The 17,660-nt window shown below is 40.4% G+C and overlaps 3 protein-coding genes across 5 annotated transcripts; 1 reads left to right on the top strand and 2 right to left on the bottom strand.

Annotated features, from left to right (window-relative positions):
* The first annotated feature begins 281 nt into the window (after positions 1-281).
* Positions 282-1,782, top strand: LOC120285919 (signal recognition particle 54 kDa protein 3-like). Of its 2 annotated transcripts, XM_039318055.1 has the most exons (4): positions 282-336; positions 408-488; positions 731-975; positions 1,095-1,782. In XM_039318055.1, the coding sequence occupies exons 3-4, from the start codon at positions 852-854 to the stop codon at positions 1,421-1,423; spliced, it is 453 nt and encodes a 150-aa protein (XP_039173989.1). In that variant the 5' UTR covers positions 282-336; positions 408-488; positions 731-851; the 3' UTR covers positions 1,424-1,782. The 2 variants fall into 2 exon arrangements, with proteins under 2 accessions (XP_039173989.1, XP_039173990.1); XM_039318056.1 differs by having other exon boundaries at positions 305-488.
* A 947-nt stretch (positions 1,783-2,729) lies between these two features.
* Positions 2,730-6,873, bottom strand: LOC104420411 (zinc finger BED domain-containing protein DAYSLEEPER-like). Its single transcript, XM_039317150.1, is given in 4 exon segments — positions 2,730-3,787; positions 3,790-5,291; positions 5,952-6,048; positions 6,274-6,873. Coding segments are annotated over 2 exon segments (2,379 nt in total). The 5' UTR covers positions 5,276-5,291; positions 5,952-6,048; positions 6,274-6,873; the 3' UTR covers positions 2,730-2,894.
* Positions 6,874-6,996: 123 nt separating this feature from the next.
* On the bottom strand, positions 6,997-11,183 carry LOC104453427 (receptor-like protein EIX1). 2 transcript variants are annotated; one of them, XM_010067975.3, is made up of 2 exons: positions 8,028-11,183; positions 6,997-7,941 (listed from the first exon to the last, which is right to left on the bottom strand). In XM_010067975.3, exon 1 carries the CDS (start codon positions 10,876-10,878, stop codon positions 8,038-8,040), a length of 2,841 nt encoding a protein of 946 aa, XP_010066277.2. In that variant the 5' UTR covers positions 10,879-11,183; the 3' UTR covers positions 6,997-7,941; positions 8,028-8,037. The 2 variants fall into 2 exon arrangements, with proteins under 2 accessions (XP_010066277.2, XP_010066276.2); XM_010067974.3 differs by having other exon boundaries at positions 6,997-7,913; positions 8,028-11,182.
* Positions 11,184-17,660: the final 6,477 nt, after the last annotated feature.

Here is a 17,660-nt window from a genome sequence, read left to right as displayed (position 1 = left end):
CGTCACTCCAATGGTACAGGGGCACATTTCAACAGATGGTCCTGGCAGGTTTCTTGCCTTTTTGTACAATCTACATGCAGCTGCATTACATGTTAATGAGCATGTGGGGTAATAGGGTCTATACCCTTTATAGCACGATATTTGTCATCTTCATTATTCTGCTCATCACAATTTCATTAATCACCGTGGCTCGACGCACTTTCAGCTAGCTGCCGAAGATCATCGATGGTGGTGGAGCTACATCTCTCTCTCGACATGTTGATGTACTTTCGATCAAGGTCACAAATGAAGCTCAAGGGGAAAATGTCCTATTTGGAGATGTTGGTGCAATCCCAGGTAACTAATTCGTTTCTATATTTGTTTGATTTTTCATGTCTCTATTGACATCTTATTTGGTTTAACCTCAGCGCTTGCAGCTTGTGCATCCATAACTCTTTCTTCCACTGTTTCTCCCGGATTCATGACTCAGCTGGAGCGATGATTGCAAAGTACGTCCTTTGTCATGCAATGGATTGATTTAAAAGATGAACGCCCATCTAAATAAGAAGAATAAATTTAAATGTCAAAATGATGCCGCATTGAATGAGGGAAGTTGTGCAGACACTCTTAGCTAAACAACGTTCACTTTTGTTTTTGAAAACAGAAAACTAAAAGTTTTATTCGATAAACTAAAGGGTTTATTTGCCAGCATTCTTATTCTAAATTTCGTGCTGCATCTGTCATATTGCAGGTGAAGGAAAAGATCTAAAATTGGTGGACGCCCCTGTTTCTGGTCATGTTAAAAGAGGTGCTGAGGGAAGTCGATGACTTCTCATATGGATGTGGACAGGCTTTAAAGAGTTACGGACTTGATGCCAAAGGTTTTTTCAATGCTACCGGGGTTCAGTTCAGAATTGATGCCAAAGGGTCAAGAGAAAGAAAGCCAGGCAAAGATCAAAAGATACATGACCATGATGGACTCAATGACAAATGAAGGCAAGTCATGCAGTAATATATAGTTTAGCTGTTTATTATTTTGGCTTATGGCTGCAGTGAAAGTTTTAAATTCAAATCCTTGCCTCTGAGCCTGATTAAACAAGTTTGATTTGTTTCAGAGTTAGACAGTTCAAATCCAAAGATCATGAATGACTCTAGAATCATGCGGATAGCAAGGGGTTCTGGTCGCCATGTCAGAGAAGTTATGGAAATGTTGGAAGAGTATAAGCGGCTTGCCAAGATTTGGAGCAAAATGAAGGGACTTAAGATCCCAACGCGGGGTGATATGAACATGCGGTCTCGAAACATGAATGCACAGCACATGAGCAGAGTTCTTCCACCTCAGATGCTAAAGCAGATTAGTGGCATGGGTGGTTTACAGAACTTGATGAAGCAAATGGGTTCTGGCAAGGATATGATGGGTATGTTTGGAGGTGGCGAGTCATAATGGCTGATTTGTTAAGTGTATCATTCAGTTGTAACCTCTGGGCGAAATTAAGCAGCCACAGTTTGGTTCCACTAAGAATTAGACGGGCCTTATTTCCTCAAGTGACAAGCCATACAGCTATGAATAGACATGGGAGAGTGAGTTCTAGTGGAAGGGTCGATGCATTTGATTTGCGTTCTTATGTAGCTAGTCAAAATGCTGGCTTGGAATAATTACAGGATTTTTTGTTTTTTGAGTTAGGATTATGGGAGAGCAGGTGTACCTTTTGGTTTTTTTATAAGTCAGCTGAAATGCATTACTGAAGTTTTTTGTGTGTTTCCTCCCTTTCTCGGTTGAATTTATTGATTCCATATGACAAATCTTACCTTGGAGCGCCTGGAATGGATGTTTGAAGAGCTGTCGGCTTGTTTCTCTTTTATGGCTTAACGGCACCCTTTCCTACGGTCTTGCTAATTGACAGTAGGTTTGCTCCCAAGGTGAAGTTGGTCCATCAACGGACACCGCTTTGTTGCTAGAAAGGCGGTAAGTAACTAGTCTGTGAAGCTGTTCTTGAAACATCAAAATACTGAGGGAGACTCGGACATTCCTAGAGACAAAAACACAGAATGGGAAGCTTCAGCTCGTTGCGTAACTAGTGTAAGTTGCTCTTCCGTAACATTGAGAAAGCCATCAAAGCAAAATTAACTTTTGTTACTAAGAAGCAGACCTCTAATTTATAAATAATCGTGTATGCATTAGCATCAGTCTTAACAACGCAGAAGATGGGAATTAAATGAACCTCCTTCATCGATGAGTCCAGTTGAATGTAAAAGAGAGAACTAAGCTCATGGGCAAAGAAAAGCTTTAGTAATCATCCTTTTACGTGAAATTAAGATTGTTTAACTCCACTTGTGCACGTACTCATCCTCAAAAACACAAGCGGTTCATCAAATCGCAACCCATTAGTTTTTTGATGGAGGAGAATTGCTTTTCATTTGGTTGCGTTCGCTCTTCATGCAGGACAAATTGACGAGGCAGCCAAGTTTACCATCGACCAAGAATTTGGCAGGTTCATGGTACGCTTTATTTGGCCGATCCTGTCTTGTAGGGAAGACAAGATTTTGGGATATAAATTCCGAATGATCAAGATCCGTAGTTGACAATATCATCTGCATCACAGCATGTGTGTCCAAGTGCAAACTCACATGACATGCAGCATTTCTGTGGGAGACGGCCATAATAGTCAGATAAAGAGGGATGCTGTTTTTAACAGATCCCAAATTAGCTGAACTATTAAACAAAATGAAAATCTAAATTGCAAGCACAATGCAAAAATACTATGATTAATTTGATTGGAAAGGGGGACGATCTAACACATGAGCGCAAATCAAGAATCCACCAGTCAGCATCTACTGATTCAACCTCTGAATAATCATCCACACAAAGATAAGCTAAACTAAAAAAGTAGAAAAGAAAATTCGAAATTCTAAACCTAAACTTCAGCTTTCACAAATGCATTAGAAGTCTCGGACGATCCAGACTGGAGCCAGTTCCTGGCGCAAACAAGAGCTTCAAGTGTAACTGGACGCAATGAACTGCGATAACTGTCAATCTTCTTGCTTTGGGTGTCAAAGACAGCACCAGGATCAACAATCGAGATTGGTATGGACAAAACATCAGCAGCCATCTTGGAAAGAATGGGGTACTTCAGGTTATTTAATTTCCACCAACCCAATAGATCGAAGTCCTGTACCCTCGGCAGAAGAGACTCCTCCAAATATTGATCTAACTCGGACTTTGTTTGCTGGCCACTAGTGATCTCTGAAATGTAGACATCAAAATCAGAAAGCCCATCCCCAAAGGAGATGACCGTACCATCATGTGGCAGCTCTTCATGAGACACTCCTTCCTCAGGCATTCCTTCATTTGGCAGCTCTGATTTTATGATGCTCTCAGTGCCGTTCTCCATTGGAGCTTCCGGAAGAGGAAGCATGGGTGAAAAATAATCAAGAAAGAGTTCGTGAATACCATCATCAACAAGTCCAATCCATGTTTCAGCATCCTCGCCAAAAATTCTCGAGAAACTAAATTCTACAAGTTTCATCTTGAATCTTGGATCCATGACTACTGCAACAGCCAATATAAGGCAGCATCCCCTCCAATATTTGTCGAACTTTTCTTGTAAAGGCTTGATTAGGTTGCTTACAAATGGGTCCTGGCTCGTTGCAGCATGTGTGAGATCCAACTGAAGTTTAGACACTTCATGGAAGAAGGTACTGGCAGTTGGGTAGGTCGGGCCAGTCAATATATTTGCGGCATCAAACAATATCTTCAAATAAGAACAGAGAGTCTCTACTTGCTTCCAATCATCCATTGAAGGGTTAATTTATAATCAGGATCGGACGCATCGAAGCAGGCAAATACTTCCTTGAGCTCAGAAGCAGCTACAAGCATATGATAAGTTGTATCCCACCTTGTTTGGTCATCAATCAGCAGGTCCTTGGTACTAGGTACTTGAAGTTGTTGCTTGAGTTCATCAAACTTCTCTTCATGAGCTTCTGAAGTCTTCACATACTTCACACTATCCCGGATTTTCTTAATGGTATCTACCATTGACCCAAAAGCATCTTGTGCAAGACCACTTAACAGATGCGCATAGCAACTCCCAATCAGTATCTGGCCATTGAGCAACTGTGGATTCTTTACTGAGGTCGAACCTCTCAGATTCGCAATAACAGCTTCGCTGGAGAAGGACTGATCAACAGTGAGGGTGAACAACCTACCTTCCAAATTCCAATCAGATAAGCAAGCCACAACAGCCTGATTAAAAGCATGATCTGAATCAGGATAAGCCACCATTACAACATTAAGAATGTGGCGATGTACCTTCCAATCACTATCAATGAAGTCTCCAGTCAAGAAAACATAACCTAGGTTCTGGTTTGAAGTCTGAAGATCCAGTGTCAGTGTCAGATTGACTCTTTCTGGTATTGTACTGATGAGGTTCAAAAGTCTTTGCTTTTCCCTCAGGTATAGAGCTACACAATCACCTTGAACAGTATTGAAGCTCACCATATTGTAATGGGGATTGAGAGTCCGTACAAAGTCGATGAAACCTGGATGTTCGACAATGTGTAGAGGATACTCATGCATGATAATCATCTTGGCAATCTCAAGACTGCATCGCTCTTGGTCAAGAGGTACATTTGTTATTGCAGGAGTGGTCATGTACCGCCGTTTTGGTGGATCTGTTGCACTTCCATAAGCACCAGCAGACTTGGAAGCTGGTGTATATGTAACAGGAGGTTGACTCCTCTGGCGGCTGACGGGACAGATACCCAAGGCAATGTGCCGTTTTAGGTGACTCGTGCCTGCCAGCTTGGAGCCAGTTATATAGGCAAATGACTTCTTGCACTGCTTACAGCAAGCCCTCGTATGTCCAGGACCCACAGTTTCTACAGTGAAGTGTTCCCAAACAATAGATTTCTTTCTTCTGCGCTTATTAGGCTGTGTCTTTGAACCAGGCTGCTCATTACCAAGAGGGGTAGCAGGAATAGCAGGGACAATAGCCATATCTGAATCAGGGGCGAAATCCATATCTGTTTCAGGGATAAGAGCATCATCTGTTTCAGGAATATTAGCATGATCTGCTTCAGGGATGATAGCAAGCTCTGTTTCAGGGATGATAGCATGCTCTGTTTCAGGGTTGATAGCATGCTCTGTTTCAGGGATGACAGCAGCATCTGTTTGAGGATTGATAGCAGCATCTGTTTCTGGGAGAACAGCAGCCTCTGTTTCCTGGACATGGGTGGTATCTGTTTGAGGAATGATAGCAGTATCTACTTCCGAAACGATTGTGGTATCGGTTTCCATGGGAGAAGGTGCATCCCTGCAACCATATGCAGGCATACCTTTAAAACTTTAAGCATGAGACAATAAGGAATTCTTTGTAGCACAGAAATAAGCAAAAGACACATATTATGGGTAATAGTACATGAAAAGGAACCGACGCCAGATTGATGGAATCGGCAAACAGAGACAATCCACAACGAATGATATATAAGCATCGCGAGAAGCAAAAATTATTGCCCACATCGATGCCTTAATCTCCTCTAAATTTCTATATCCCTGTGCCGTCACAGTTTCAAATATGAAAATATAGCAGGAAGAATAACAAACTGACATCCATGTGGCAAACACTTCTGATCTGTCAGTCAAGTCGACAGCATGAACAGGTGCCTCAGTAGTCAATCAAAGAGAAAAACCATAATAGTGAGCCAGCTGACAATTCCCCCCTCCCCCAAAAAATAAAAATAAAAATAAACAAATAAAACCCACACCTGCACATATAATGTCCCATATGTAAGTACCTAAACTAAACCCTCATCAAATTTTTTTTTTAACATCGGATCAGTCATCAAATCAAAGAAAAGAGGAAACAATCTCTAATTACGCTGAAATTACTAACATGTAGCTCTAGATAGTCTAGCGTAGAGACAACTATATTTATTTTATGAAATCAGTAGTATAGCATGATAAGTAGAAGCACCAACAGCTGAAGCCGGTTGCTGCCCTAGAATTGAAGGTTGAGGATTCATCATCAGGGTGTTGGGGATTGTGTAGTCTCTGCTCCGATCATTGTTAACCTGGAAAAATAGTTAGCATATCAGTCAATTAACAATCTCCCACCTACTTTCTTCGAAAGTAAAAATGTAAGAGAACAATATCAGCAAATTTATGTTCGCATATATTCAAAGGCAAGACAAAATTATTATGACACGCCGTATATATCTAACATAGAAACTGAAATGTAACACAAAATACTAAGACAATTATTTCCAGCCAAAGTGGTCAATCTCAAAAGGGCCAACCTTGCTTTCTACAGCCCCCATGTCCTTTCTGGTGCTGAACTGGTGCTCACTGTCACTGCTCAGCAAATTGCATTCTTTACTAAGCCCATGATCTGCATTACCTCACCAGAACCACAAGACAGAGAAGTGGTCGGGTGGTGGGTGTGAGGCGGTCGGGCGCGAACGTTCCTGCGTACAGGACAAGCCGGTGCCGGATCTCGAGCCGGAGGGGGGCGCGGTGGTTCGCCGGTCGGAAAGAAGGAGGGCAGCAGAGAGAGAGGGAAGTCGCGGTCCTCTCGCCGGTCCCGTGCGGTGGTTCGTCGGTTTCAGGTAATCGTTCGCCGGTCGGAAAGAAGGAGGGCAGCAGAGAGAGATGGAAGTCGCGTTCCTCTCGCCGGTCCCGTGCAGTGGTTCGTCGGTTGCAGGCAATCGTTCGCCGGTCGGAAAGAGAGAGGGCAGAGAGAGAGGGAGGTCGCAGAGAGGGACTTCGTCGGGAGAGAGAGCGAGTGTAGAGAGAGAGGCGCAATAAAAGAACCCGCGGCAGAGCTACAGTAGAGGAAAATTTTCAAAATGGGCGCCCCTGAAATCGTGGGTCCCGCACGACACGTGTCGCGCTGCGAGGGCCTTTCTTGTTTGCCACGTTGATACATAAGGCGTACCCAATATTTTCTCCTGGAAGACCGGCGATGGTTCTCTCTCTGTCTTCTCTTTTTTCTCTTTTTCACTTCTTGACTTTTTCTGTTCTTTTTTTTTTTTTCAACGAAGAGAAGCCCCAACAAAACCCTATTTCGTTTTTCTTTTTATAGGCAATGAGTTAGGGTTTTAATTTTTCCAAATCCATATCCACAAAAAGAAAATTTCTAAATGCAATATTTGATATCACATCTACCATATCCAAAAAATTTCATCATATCAATCTTTATTTTTCACGAGAAAAAAAAGAAGCTTGTGCCAATTCGCTCGCTTTGTGGGCTTAATCCGGCCTGCCAAGTTAAAGCTCAGAACCACTAATTCAAACCCATCAATCACTGGTCCAATAAATAAAATGCAAAAAATGTAAATTAAAAGTAAATGTACCTAAATTTATATGTTATGCAATTATTATTTTTTAGGGATAAAATTAATCCATAATTTTTTAATATGATAAATGACTAAACGGATTGCCAAAATTTAGGTGTCGACATAAACAAATGATGGTAAATTATTGAATTAGACAGTAATTTAAGATAATCTAGTAACTGTTGGGATTTTCGTAAAAGTGTTGGTAACTTGCGAACTGTAATCAACTAAACAAGTTGATAGTCAAACTATTCTTGCTTACGAGTTTTGATAGTTATCAACGCTTTTCACATTTTACGAGCACAAAACAATGTTCCAATTTTTACCCAATAGAACAATAGACTCGTCTAATTTCGGCTCACATAGTTATCTCATTATAAATTAAACATACTTGTCTTTTGTTTCACCGGCTGCTTTTATAAAACCAAACAGAAAGAAAGAAAAAAATGTTGCAAAATAACGCTCACTTTAATGGAACCTTCAATGGCAATCTTTCTTAATCTTCCATCGTGAAGAAAGGAACTACTAGTTTCACAGCAGATGTAGTGGCGCATGTCTCTGAAATTGGATAAGTTAATTCGTACTTTCACGCAAGAAATCACCTGCGACTCACAAATGTGAGGACAAATGCTATAAACCATTAGCATCGTCAATCAACCAAATAAATGGGTAGGAAAAAAGGAAAATATGGAGAGAGAGAGAGAGATTTTGCTTACTATGTAACTTTTAATTTCGCAGTGGGAAATGAAAAGTTCTCTTGAACCAAAGCACGATCATTACCCTGGCAATTGATAATGTTTCGACAATCTTATCCGCCGCCCGAAAATAGGAGAACCTCCAAGATTGCTTGAAAAACATGCCACAGAATCCCAAGATTGCCATTGCAAAACCCACTACCAACCTTGTGTAAAACCACGAAACAACAGAGTCTCCTTTATTAGACTCATCTTCGCTCGTACTATGACTATCTTGTTTGTCCATATCATTATGCTCATCTCCAGTACAATTTTTCAAAAGAGGAGCTCCACAAAGTCCATTGTTGCCACGATAAACAGATTGGTCATTTAGAGTACTTAGATGATTGTTTGACTGAATAGGACCAAATAAACTGTTGAAGGAAAGATCCAAATAACTTAAAGAGTCTAAATTGGATATGCTAGGAGGGATTTCACCGGATAGCTTGTTATTGGATAGATCTAGTGATTCTAAGTCTCTCAAGTTGCCAATATCTAAAGGGATTTCTCCAATCAACTTATTTCGAGAGAGGTTTAAATTCTGAAGTCGAGCAAGCCTAGTCAGCCCTTTTGGTATTTGTCCATCTAATGCATTGCTTGAAAGGTCAATGGAAAATAAATAACGAAGGCTGGTGGTGAATTCTAGGCTTGTACCTTTTGTGTTAACCATAACAGAAAACCCCAACGGGAATCTTCCATGTGGAGTAAAAGTGGAGTTGGTCCACATTTGCGAGAAGTTGTTGAAACAAAGAGGAATGCCTCCAAAAATGTTGTTATGCGCTAGGCTTAAATATTGGAGATTAGCAAGATGGCATAGCTGCAAAGGAATGTCCCCGGTCAAGTAATTTCTCTCAAGATTGATTATCCTAAATGATTGAGAGTGCCATCCAAATGGAGGTATGCCACCAGTTAATTGATTGTCACTGAGATCGAGGTATACCAAATCTAGCTTTAGTAAACATTTTGGAAGCACTCCATTCAAGCCATTAGCATGTAGGCCTAGAACTCCTAATCGCTTCAAATGACATAGAGAGTCTGGAATCTGACCATTTAACCTGTTGCCTCCCAATGAAATCCACTCCAAATTCACTTGCGACTTCCTCCAACACAGCGGAAGTCTCCCGAACAACTGGTTCTTAGAGAGATCGAGAAAAGACAATTCAACTGACATGCATAATGAATTTGGAATGCTACCACTAAGGTTATTTCCAAAAAGTGACACCAGCCTTAGTAGTGGCATCTTTTTTCCAAGAATTCGGGATATGTCACCTCTCAACATGTTGCTCGAGAGATCCAACCGTTCAATGTTGGTTAAAATGTCAGGTAGCCAATAAGGAACTTCATCTGAGATGCTAACATTTGACATGTACAAAACTGAAATGTTCCTCTGTGTTTGAAGCCAGCTTGGGAATCTTGGTCCCACTTTGCAATTGGACATGAATATCACTTGAATTTGGAAAGGAGGAACCCAAGATGCATTAACATTTATAACAAGCTCATTCGAATAAAAGTACAATGCAATCAAGCTGGTGAGATTGACAAAGTGAAGTTCGCTGACAATTCCATCCAATTGATTATTATGAATGTCAATCACCTCTAGATTGGATAGTCGCCCAATACTTTCTGGAACATTCCCACTCAATTTGTTAGAAGAGAGGTACAATTTTCTCAAAGATGATAGCTGGCCCACACTAGCAGGAATAGGACCTGAAATCGAGTTCCATGAAAGATCAAGGAATTCAAGATTTTTGAAGTTCCCAATTTTATTGGGAATGTGACCAGTGAAATTGTTGCCGGAAACATCAATAGTCTTCATGTAACTTTGCCCACAAGTCAAAGCACCATCTTTGATGTCCGAAATCGTCCCACTAAATTCGTTAGAACGCAAGTCTAGTACTTGCAGATTGCAAAAAATGCTCATGTTTTTCAAAAGTTCACCCTCGAGCCTATTTCCAGAGACATCGAGGAAGCTAAGCCACCGACTATTTTCAAGTATGACGGTGGGGAATATGCCCTGGAGATTATTAAAATTTAAATCAAGATGTTCAAGTTTGCTCAAGTTTTGAAACCAAGAAGGAATAGATGACTTCATGGAGTTGTGACTCAAATCAAGAAATCTAAGAGAAGAGAAATTGACATGCAGAGAGGTGGAAACATCTTCCAAATTACATCCCCTCAATATTAAAAACTCCAAGGAGGAAAGCATGTCAATAGAACTTAACCATTGGTTAGAGTTGAGAAGGGGGACATAAGATAGATCCAAATATTTCAAGTTAAGAAATGTCGAAAGCCATCGAAGATTCTCTATTTTAATAGAGGGCCACCACCACGAATTACTAAGATCCAAGTATTGTAAGCTAGAAAGGTTATTAAGTTGATTGGAAACATGTCCATGGAAGCCTACCGATGAGAGGTTGAGATACTCTAGTTTCTGAAGAGAAGCTAAGAATTTTGGGATTCTTTGGGTTGAAAAATTATTGTAGCTAAGGTCTAGATACTTCAAATGCTTCAGTTCTTTTAAAGCATGATGTATCTTACCTCCCAAGCTACACTCTAAGCCATCACAAGGATTACGAAGATTGAGCTTCAAGACATGGCCATTCTTCTCGCTGCATTCAACTCCTTCCCACTCACAACAATCTTCGATGATCCATGACTGCAAACGTCTTGAAGGATCAATGAGATCCCGCTTGAATTCTAGAAGAGCTTTCCTCTCAGTGCCAATGCAACTTATATTCATTAAGACTTTGCAATGACTGAATTCCATGACTTGAATGACAAAGAGTGCATTCAAGAGTGAAGGCACAAGCCTAATGTAGAAGTTGAACGCCATTGTTGTTCAAAATTAGTCTGAGAACTTCTGTTTATGTTGGCAATAAAAGCGAAGACATTAACATCTTTTCTAAGTCCTTTTCCACGACAAAGTCGTTGGGTAAAGAGAAAGTTATGTCATAGTGGTCCCACTAATTAGACCCCTATAAAGATATCAAGCGAAGCTTCCGGGCATATTGTCCAAATAGAATGAACATTAACATCTTTTCTAAGTCCTTTTCCACAACAAAGTTGTTGGGTAAAGAGAAAGTTATGTCATAGTGGTCCCACTAATTAGACCACTATAAAGATATCCAGCGAAGCTTCCAGGCATATTGTCCAAATAGAATGAAAGAAGCATTTGTGCACAAAAAGTATTTTGTATTAATTTCTCTAACCTCTAGCGTGCAAAAAAAAAAAAAACCTCTAGTGTGCATTTTTTTCGCAATCTTGGTCTTTGTTTGATGTTTTTGGTAGGTGAAAAGTCTTCGTCTTCATGGACTTCATAGGTTTTCTCTCTCCAATGGCTCGCTATCACTTTGCTATAGCTACCCAAAGGACTTGAAAAATTCCAAGTCTTGCCAAAACCCGGCAATTGCGGAGAAAATTACCAAGAAAGTCTTAAACTTATTGTAATTTCTTCAATTCAATCTTCCGGGCGGACATTGACATGGATGCCGGAAAACATTGACGTGAACGATATTTTTTTTTCTTTCTCTTTCTTTTTTTCTTCACTTCCTACTTCCTCCAACTAGTCTCAAACGGCGACTAACCAAAGGCGGGGCTCGTGAGGGACCTCATCAGCCTCAATGAAGCCTAGCCTTGACTAGGCGACCTCGTCCAGGCCGCCTGTTGGATTGGTGAGGGTCAAACCTTGCCAACCATGAGTGAGGCTCGACCTTGTTAAAGGCCACGGCCTCGCACAATTTTTGGCAAGGGTTACTAGTGGTTGGGCAAGGCTCGTCCTTGTTAGATCTAGCGAGGGTTAAGCCTCGCTGGCCATGGGCGATGCCCGACCTTGCCATAGCTCACAACCTTGTGTGGTCTCTAGCCTAGTTGAGCCTTGCTGACTATGGACAGGTTGTGACGTCGCTATTACTAGGCAAGGCTTGCCCTCACCAGAGGCCGACAGGGGCAAGCCTCAACACTTGCCTTTGATAAGAGGAAAGAGGAAGAAGGAGAGAAAAAAGAAAAAAAATTAATAAAAGTTCGAAAAAATATTATTAAAAAATACTCGCATTAACACTAGCGGTTAAAATTGGCTGGATAGATTGTATTGATATAATTATAGAATATTTAAGACTAAATTGAAAAAAAAAAAAAGATTTATGACTGAATTGGAAAAATTATAATAAATTTAAAACTATTTCCATAATTTTCCCATCAAATGTGCACAAATATATACAGTGTTAGTCATTATCTACCTTTGAGGGACCACAAATAAATAATAAAACTTTGCTAACCATAAACAAAAAAAAATATAAATTCATGAACTATTTTAAAGAAAGACGCGAACCTTGCGTTCAAATCTATTGACTAGACTCTCCCGACAAAATATTAGGTGAGCTTGGATCTCCACGTCAGGCACGCTCCACTCCATTCATTGATCGCCGTGTACTCAGATTAGCCTCAATTGTCACTCTCTTGCTTCTTTCTTCCGCAACTTGTATCTCTCTTTTCCTTCTTCCTTTCTCTCTCTTCTTTTTCCTTTCTTCAGTTCAGGCGGCCATTGCCAATGTCAATAGCCATGCCCACAAAGCCCCCACCACCAACCACCCTGACCTCACCCTGGCCTGAGTTGGTGAGAAAAATCTGGTATTTCTTTATGATTTCAGGTGTTTGTGGAATTGAAAAGGAGATTTTGATGGGCACGTTGATTTCTTTCTCATTGGATGGCGGTTCCACCACGCCCTCCGCCGTTGCTCTACCCTCGCCGCCAAGCCGGATCGCCGCCCATGGTCGGCAAGCTTCAGGTTGTCGCGCAACTCGAGTAGGACCTTGTCGGACATCACGTTGCGAGTGGCAGTGAGACGGCGGAGAGGAGCTGTTTGACGAAATGGCAGGCCTGGGGCTCAGAGAACGGGGTGATGGGCGATGAGTTCAAAGGGGTTATGGTGGTCGCAAAGCTCAAGGAGAGGCAGCCCGGGGAGTTGAAGGTGGGGGGAGAGACGAGACCGATGAGTGGGCCAATATAGGTTCTACTTGGACACGTGGCATCCGATTAATGGAATGTCAAGATGACGACGTGAGAAGACGGTCCATCTATTTTTATTTATTTATTTTATTGGTATAGGTATGATTTATAAGCAAAGGTGGGGTGGAGCAAGGTCTGATGTGGAGATTCAGGACGACTCATATTTCGTCGGGCTTCCCCCACAAGGTCCAGATGACTTGGAGCATTGGCATTGGCTTGAGCATCCAATATTTCCTCTTGGTTTCAATAGAGGAACGGAGAAGATAAAGAGTTGCACAAAAACAAGTCAAAAGAAGTAAATATAACAGGTTAAGATTATGAAATACACCAACTAATACATACAATAAATTTACTTCAAATCCAAACTAATATATTTATGACAAATTTACTTTATATTAATTTTCATTAAATGTTATCATCACACGTGATAATTAATAGTATATCAGTTTGAGATTTTATCATTTATTTATCATAAGTATACCTGTTTGTTATTTTTCATGGTGTTAATATAATTAAACAGAAATTAACGAAAAATAAATTTGTCAAAAATGTATTAATTTTGGGTTTTTGGTAGTCAAAAACTATTTTGGAGTAAATTTATAATAAATATATCAATTTAAAGTTTTTTTATTTGTATTAACCCAAAAAAGAAACGGAGAAAAAAACATCTGTACGAAGATCCAAGACGACATCTTTCCTCTCACTGCTCAACCCTCACACTCGCCGGGTCCATCCTTTTAAATTAATGCCCTCCGTGTGTGTTTGCGGAAAAGCAGCTCTTGGCACATTCTCCTCGCAAGGAAAATTAGTGAGAACATCTCAAATTTAACCCAGAAACAAACTCATGAAGAGCCAAACGCTGAGAAGCTTTGCAGAAATCCTTATTTCTTCATGGAAAGGTTTCTCAAATCAAATCTGATTTTGTAGTCCTAAGTACAGATGGTAAGACGTAAGAGTCATTACCATTCAAGAGAATGAATAACAATAGCTCCCCAGGTGGCTTAGTCTGAAAAATTAACCTATTAGCTATGGCCATAGCGACTACAAAACTTGCTTAATTGAAAAGAAAACAAAAAACAGAGATAACACTAGCATAATTTCGAAAGCAAAACTCATGTAATTAGAGGTGAAAAATGAATTAAAAACACATTTATTAACCCATATACGATGATGGGTTTTTTTTTTCTTTTTTTTTTTTGTCGAAACTACCCATATATAAGATCAACAGGAGATACAACCTGATGCTAAAGCATCACTAAATACAATATCCTGGAAGATAAAGGGAGGGAAAATAAGCTAGTTACGGACTGGGCCTTGATCCCGGTGGTCTTTGGCAGCCCAATTAGCTGCTAGGTTTGCTTCTTTGCGAACATGCTGGAGTGAGAGATTAGGGCATCAAGAGATCACATCGTGAAGAACAGCGAAGAGGTGGCGCTCCGTCCATGGCGGCGATTGCTTCTCCAGAACGATCTCCACTAGCAACAAGCAGTCCGACTCAACCACAATGCGTTCGAGATGAAGCCCCTACTGGATCAGATGTTGGATGGCCAAAATAAGAACGTAGATCTCAGCTTGGAAGGCCAAATGAGTTGGAACATTTCGTGTAAACACATCAGTAAGTACTCCTTTGAAATTCCTGTAAATACACGCTACTGATCCTTCCTCTCTCCCTGGTATAAAAGCCCCATCAATATTACATTTGAGGCTACCTTTTTCTGGAGGTTTTCCATCTTCGATATGGGCTTACAATTGATTTTTGAATCCAATGTGCAGAGTGGTCAACAAGCATCAATATTCGACTCTGGGCTAGGGCGTTATCCACGGCTTGGATAGGATCTGGGTTCTGTTGCCTGAAGATTGCATTATTTCATTGGCGCCAAATCTCCCACAACAAACTGGCGAGCACTTCAAAAATAGGGGAAGCCTTAGGAACGATGGCTCTAGCTGCAACCCACTCATCAAAATGACGCACAGAGGTAGGTGAAATCGAAACCCTAACCTTATAATGAGTCCAGATATCTCTTGTCCAAGTGCAAAAGAAAAATAGGTGTTCGATTGTTTCTGGAACCTTGTGGTTGCAAAGGGTGTAGAAGGGGGTAGGGGAAATATGTCTTTGATAGAGGTTTGCTTTAGTAGTAAGGGTATTTTTACACGCTAACCACATAAAAACACGAATCTTAGGAGCAGTTTTCATGTGCCAAATCTTCCTCCATAACTTAATAGGATTCTGATAAGAGGATGAAGCTATATTAAGTGGGGTATGTTGGGTCAAAGACACATAATGGTAACAACTTTTAACTGTATAGTCACTTGAGGAAGTTGCAGTCCAAACTAATTGATCATTTAGAAGTGAAGGATTTATAGGTATGTTTAATATCACTTCACTAACCTAGGCATCAAAGAGGGTAGTGATAAGATTCGCATTCCATTCTGCATTAGATGATACGATGATGGGTTGGGTCATATATATGTTAGCTAAATCTTACTAAATGGGTTGATATTGATTTGAGTAATAAAGTTCAATAAAATGTGAATTTTTAGTGGGTCTAAAGCTCAACCCACCTACAGTCCCTCTTCACTTGTCTTTACATTCAAGTTGTGGGTTTTCGAGTGGGCAACTTAGGGGGTGCGTGACAAACCAAAATTTTTGTTCCGAAAACAATTTTTCTCCATTTGATAAAATTCTTTTATTTTTCTATTTCTGAAATAGATTTTTGTTTCATAAATAGGTTTGAAACATAAATCAGAAGTAAAAATTTTTTACTTTTCTATTTCTGGAACAGAAATGAGAAATAAAAATTATTCTCATCATTCGTCCTTGCTGAAAACCGGTCGTCCATCCATCGTTGTCAACCATCGTTCGTCGTTTACTACTGCCCGTTGCCATCCACTGGCCGTCATTCGCTAATCGTCGTCGTGCCGTCTGTCAGTCGCTGGTCGCCAGTCACCAGTTGACGCTGTTTGCCATTCACCGATCACCAGCTGTAAGTCACCACCGACCACTACCGATCACCGTCAACCACTATCGGTCACCAGTCGCCGATCTTCATTTGCTGGTCGCCGCCGCCCCAATCGCTGGCCACCAGTCGCCACCGCCCCGATCGCCGGCCATCACCATCGTAGCCGATCAATGGTCGTCGATCGCCACTGACCATTATTGATCACCGCCGTCCGAAAGAGAGAAATTTTGTGTTGTTATCAAATGAATTTCTATTTTGGGAGTAAAAATTTTGTGTCATTATCAAACGAATATTTTTATTTAGAAACTCATCTAGAAATAGATATAGAAAAATCTATTTCTCTTCCAGAAATCAATTTCTAACCATAATGGTTATCATTCGCGCCCTTACTTTCTAGTTTTTTCTTCTACTTTGAATGGGCAATGGATGGCCAAGAATAGAACTTCATAAGGATTGATGACATAGTGTGGTTGTTTTGTACTAATGGGAAATGACAATTTGATAAATAAAGGGAAAGGGGGTCGACTATGCTTGTGGGCTGAATGGGCTTGAAATTTCATCCAATTGGGCCAAATAGCTCTAATTAGGTGTTGGCCCAATAGGTCGAACCAGGCCAGTCAAGCCAGGTTGACTCAAGATCTACCAATTGTCTTAATTTTCTCTAGATTGTTCCATGGGCTTGGCTATTACCTTTGGTCCGATCCATTGGGTTGAACTAGGTTGACCCGACTTGATCTTATTGCTCACCATTCGTCCGTTTTGCTTAATTTCCCCAAACCATCCTAACTGTGCTGAAATTGATGTTAAAATCAAATTAATTGGGCCTAAGCAAATTTATAATATGCAAATTAATTTTGTTGTGAAAGGCTAATCATATCCCTAAATTTGCATCATATGTTGGCCGATCCAATTGGGCTCAAAATCTTGAAATTGGGCTTGAAGTGTTAAATTGTTCTTATCCCTAGATCAAATGTTTAAAGAAAAGGAATCAAATCAATGAATTTTGGAATTTTTTTTATCAAGGGTAAAAAATTCTCAATTTAACCACAAACTTAAATCTTGACCGTTTTTGTAAAAATTCAAAATTAGAAGTCTAATTGTGTTCACAAAGATACAAATGATGATTTTTTTTTTATAATGATTTTCACAAATTTTGTGAAATGTTGACCAAGAGTTGACTTTCTGATTTGACTAAAAGTCAACCTAAAAATCAACATTTGACTTATTATAATTAAATTGAAGTTGTACTCGAAGACACTAAAAAGACTTTTTCTATCGCGATCGGGAACTTCGATTCTCGAGTTTTCACCTAGTCTTATTGGTAAAAATTCAGTTGTCTACACCCAACCATTCAAAGTTCAAATAAATCCAAACTCATGACTTCACTCTGGAAATTCCTCCGATCAGATGAGTAAAGGGTTGGAATCCTTACAGGACTCCACTAAACGAATTTAATTCGACTCACAGATTCTTGGAGCACGCACGCAGAACCCCTCTTCCTTCTCTATCTCGGCAAACTCTCTCTCTCTCCTCTTCCGCCGAACGTTTTTGCAAAAAATGAAGAAGGAGGAGGCTTATATTTGGGCTGAAGTGGGACTTGCACTTGGGCTTTTCATTTTGTTTTTCCTATATCAGCCCAACTGTTAGAAA

Source organism: Eucalyptus grandis, chromosome 7 (assembly GCF_016545825.1).
Source record: "Eucalyptus grandis isolate ANBG69807.140 chromosome 7, ASM1654582v1, whole genome shotgun sequence".
Classification (NCBI taxonomy): Eukaryota; Viridiplantae; Streptophyta; class Magnoliopsida; order Myrtales; family Myrtaceae; genus Eucalyptus; species Eucalyptus grandis.
The sequence above is the reverse complement of the archived record's forward strand: the minus strand, read 5'-3'. Positions and strand labels throughout refer to the sequence as shown.

Coding starts and splice junctions, on each gene's coding strand:
- LOC120285919 (XM_039318055.1), top strand. CDS start 852: ATGCCAAAGGTTTTTTCAATGCTACCGGGGTTCAGTTCAGAATTGATG. Junction 976..1,094: donor GGACTCAATGACAAATGAAG/GCAAGTCATGCA, acceptor GATTTGTTTCAG/AGTTAGACAGTTCAAATCCA.
- LOC104453427 (XM_010067975.3), bottom strand. CDS start 10,878: ATGGCGTTCAACTTCTACATTAGGCTTGTGCCTTCACTCTTGAATGCA.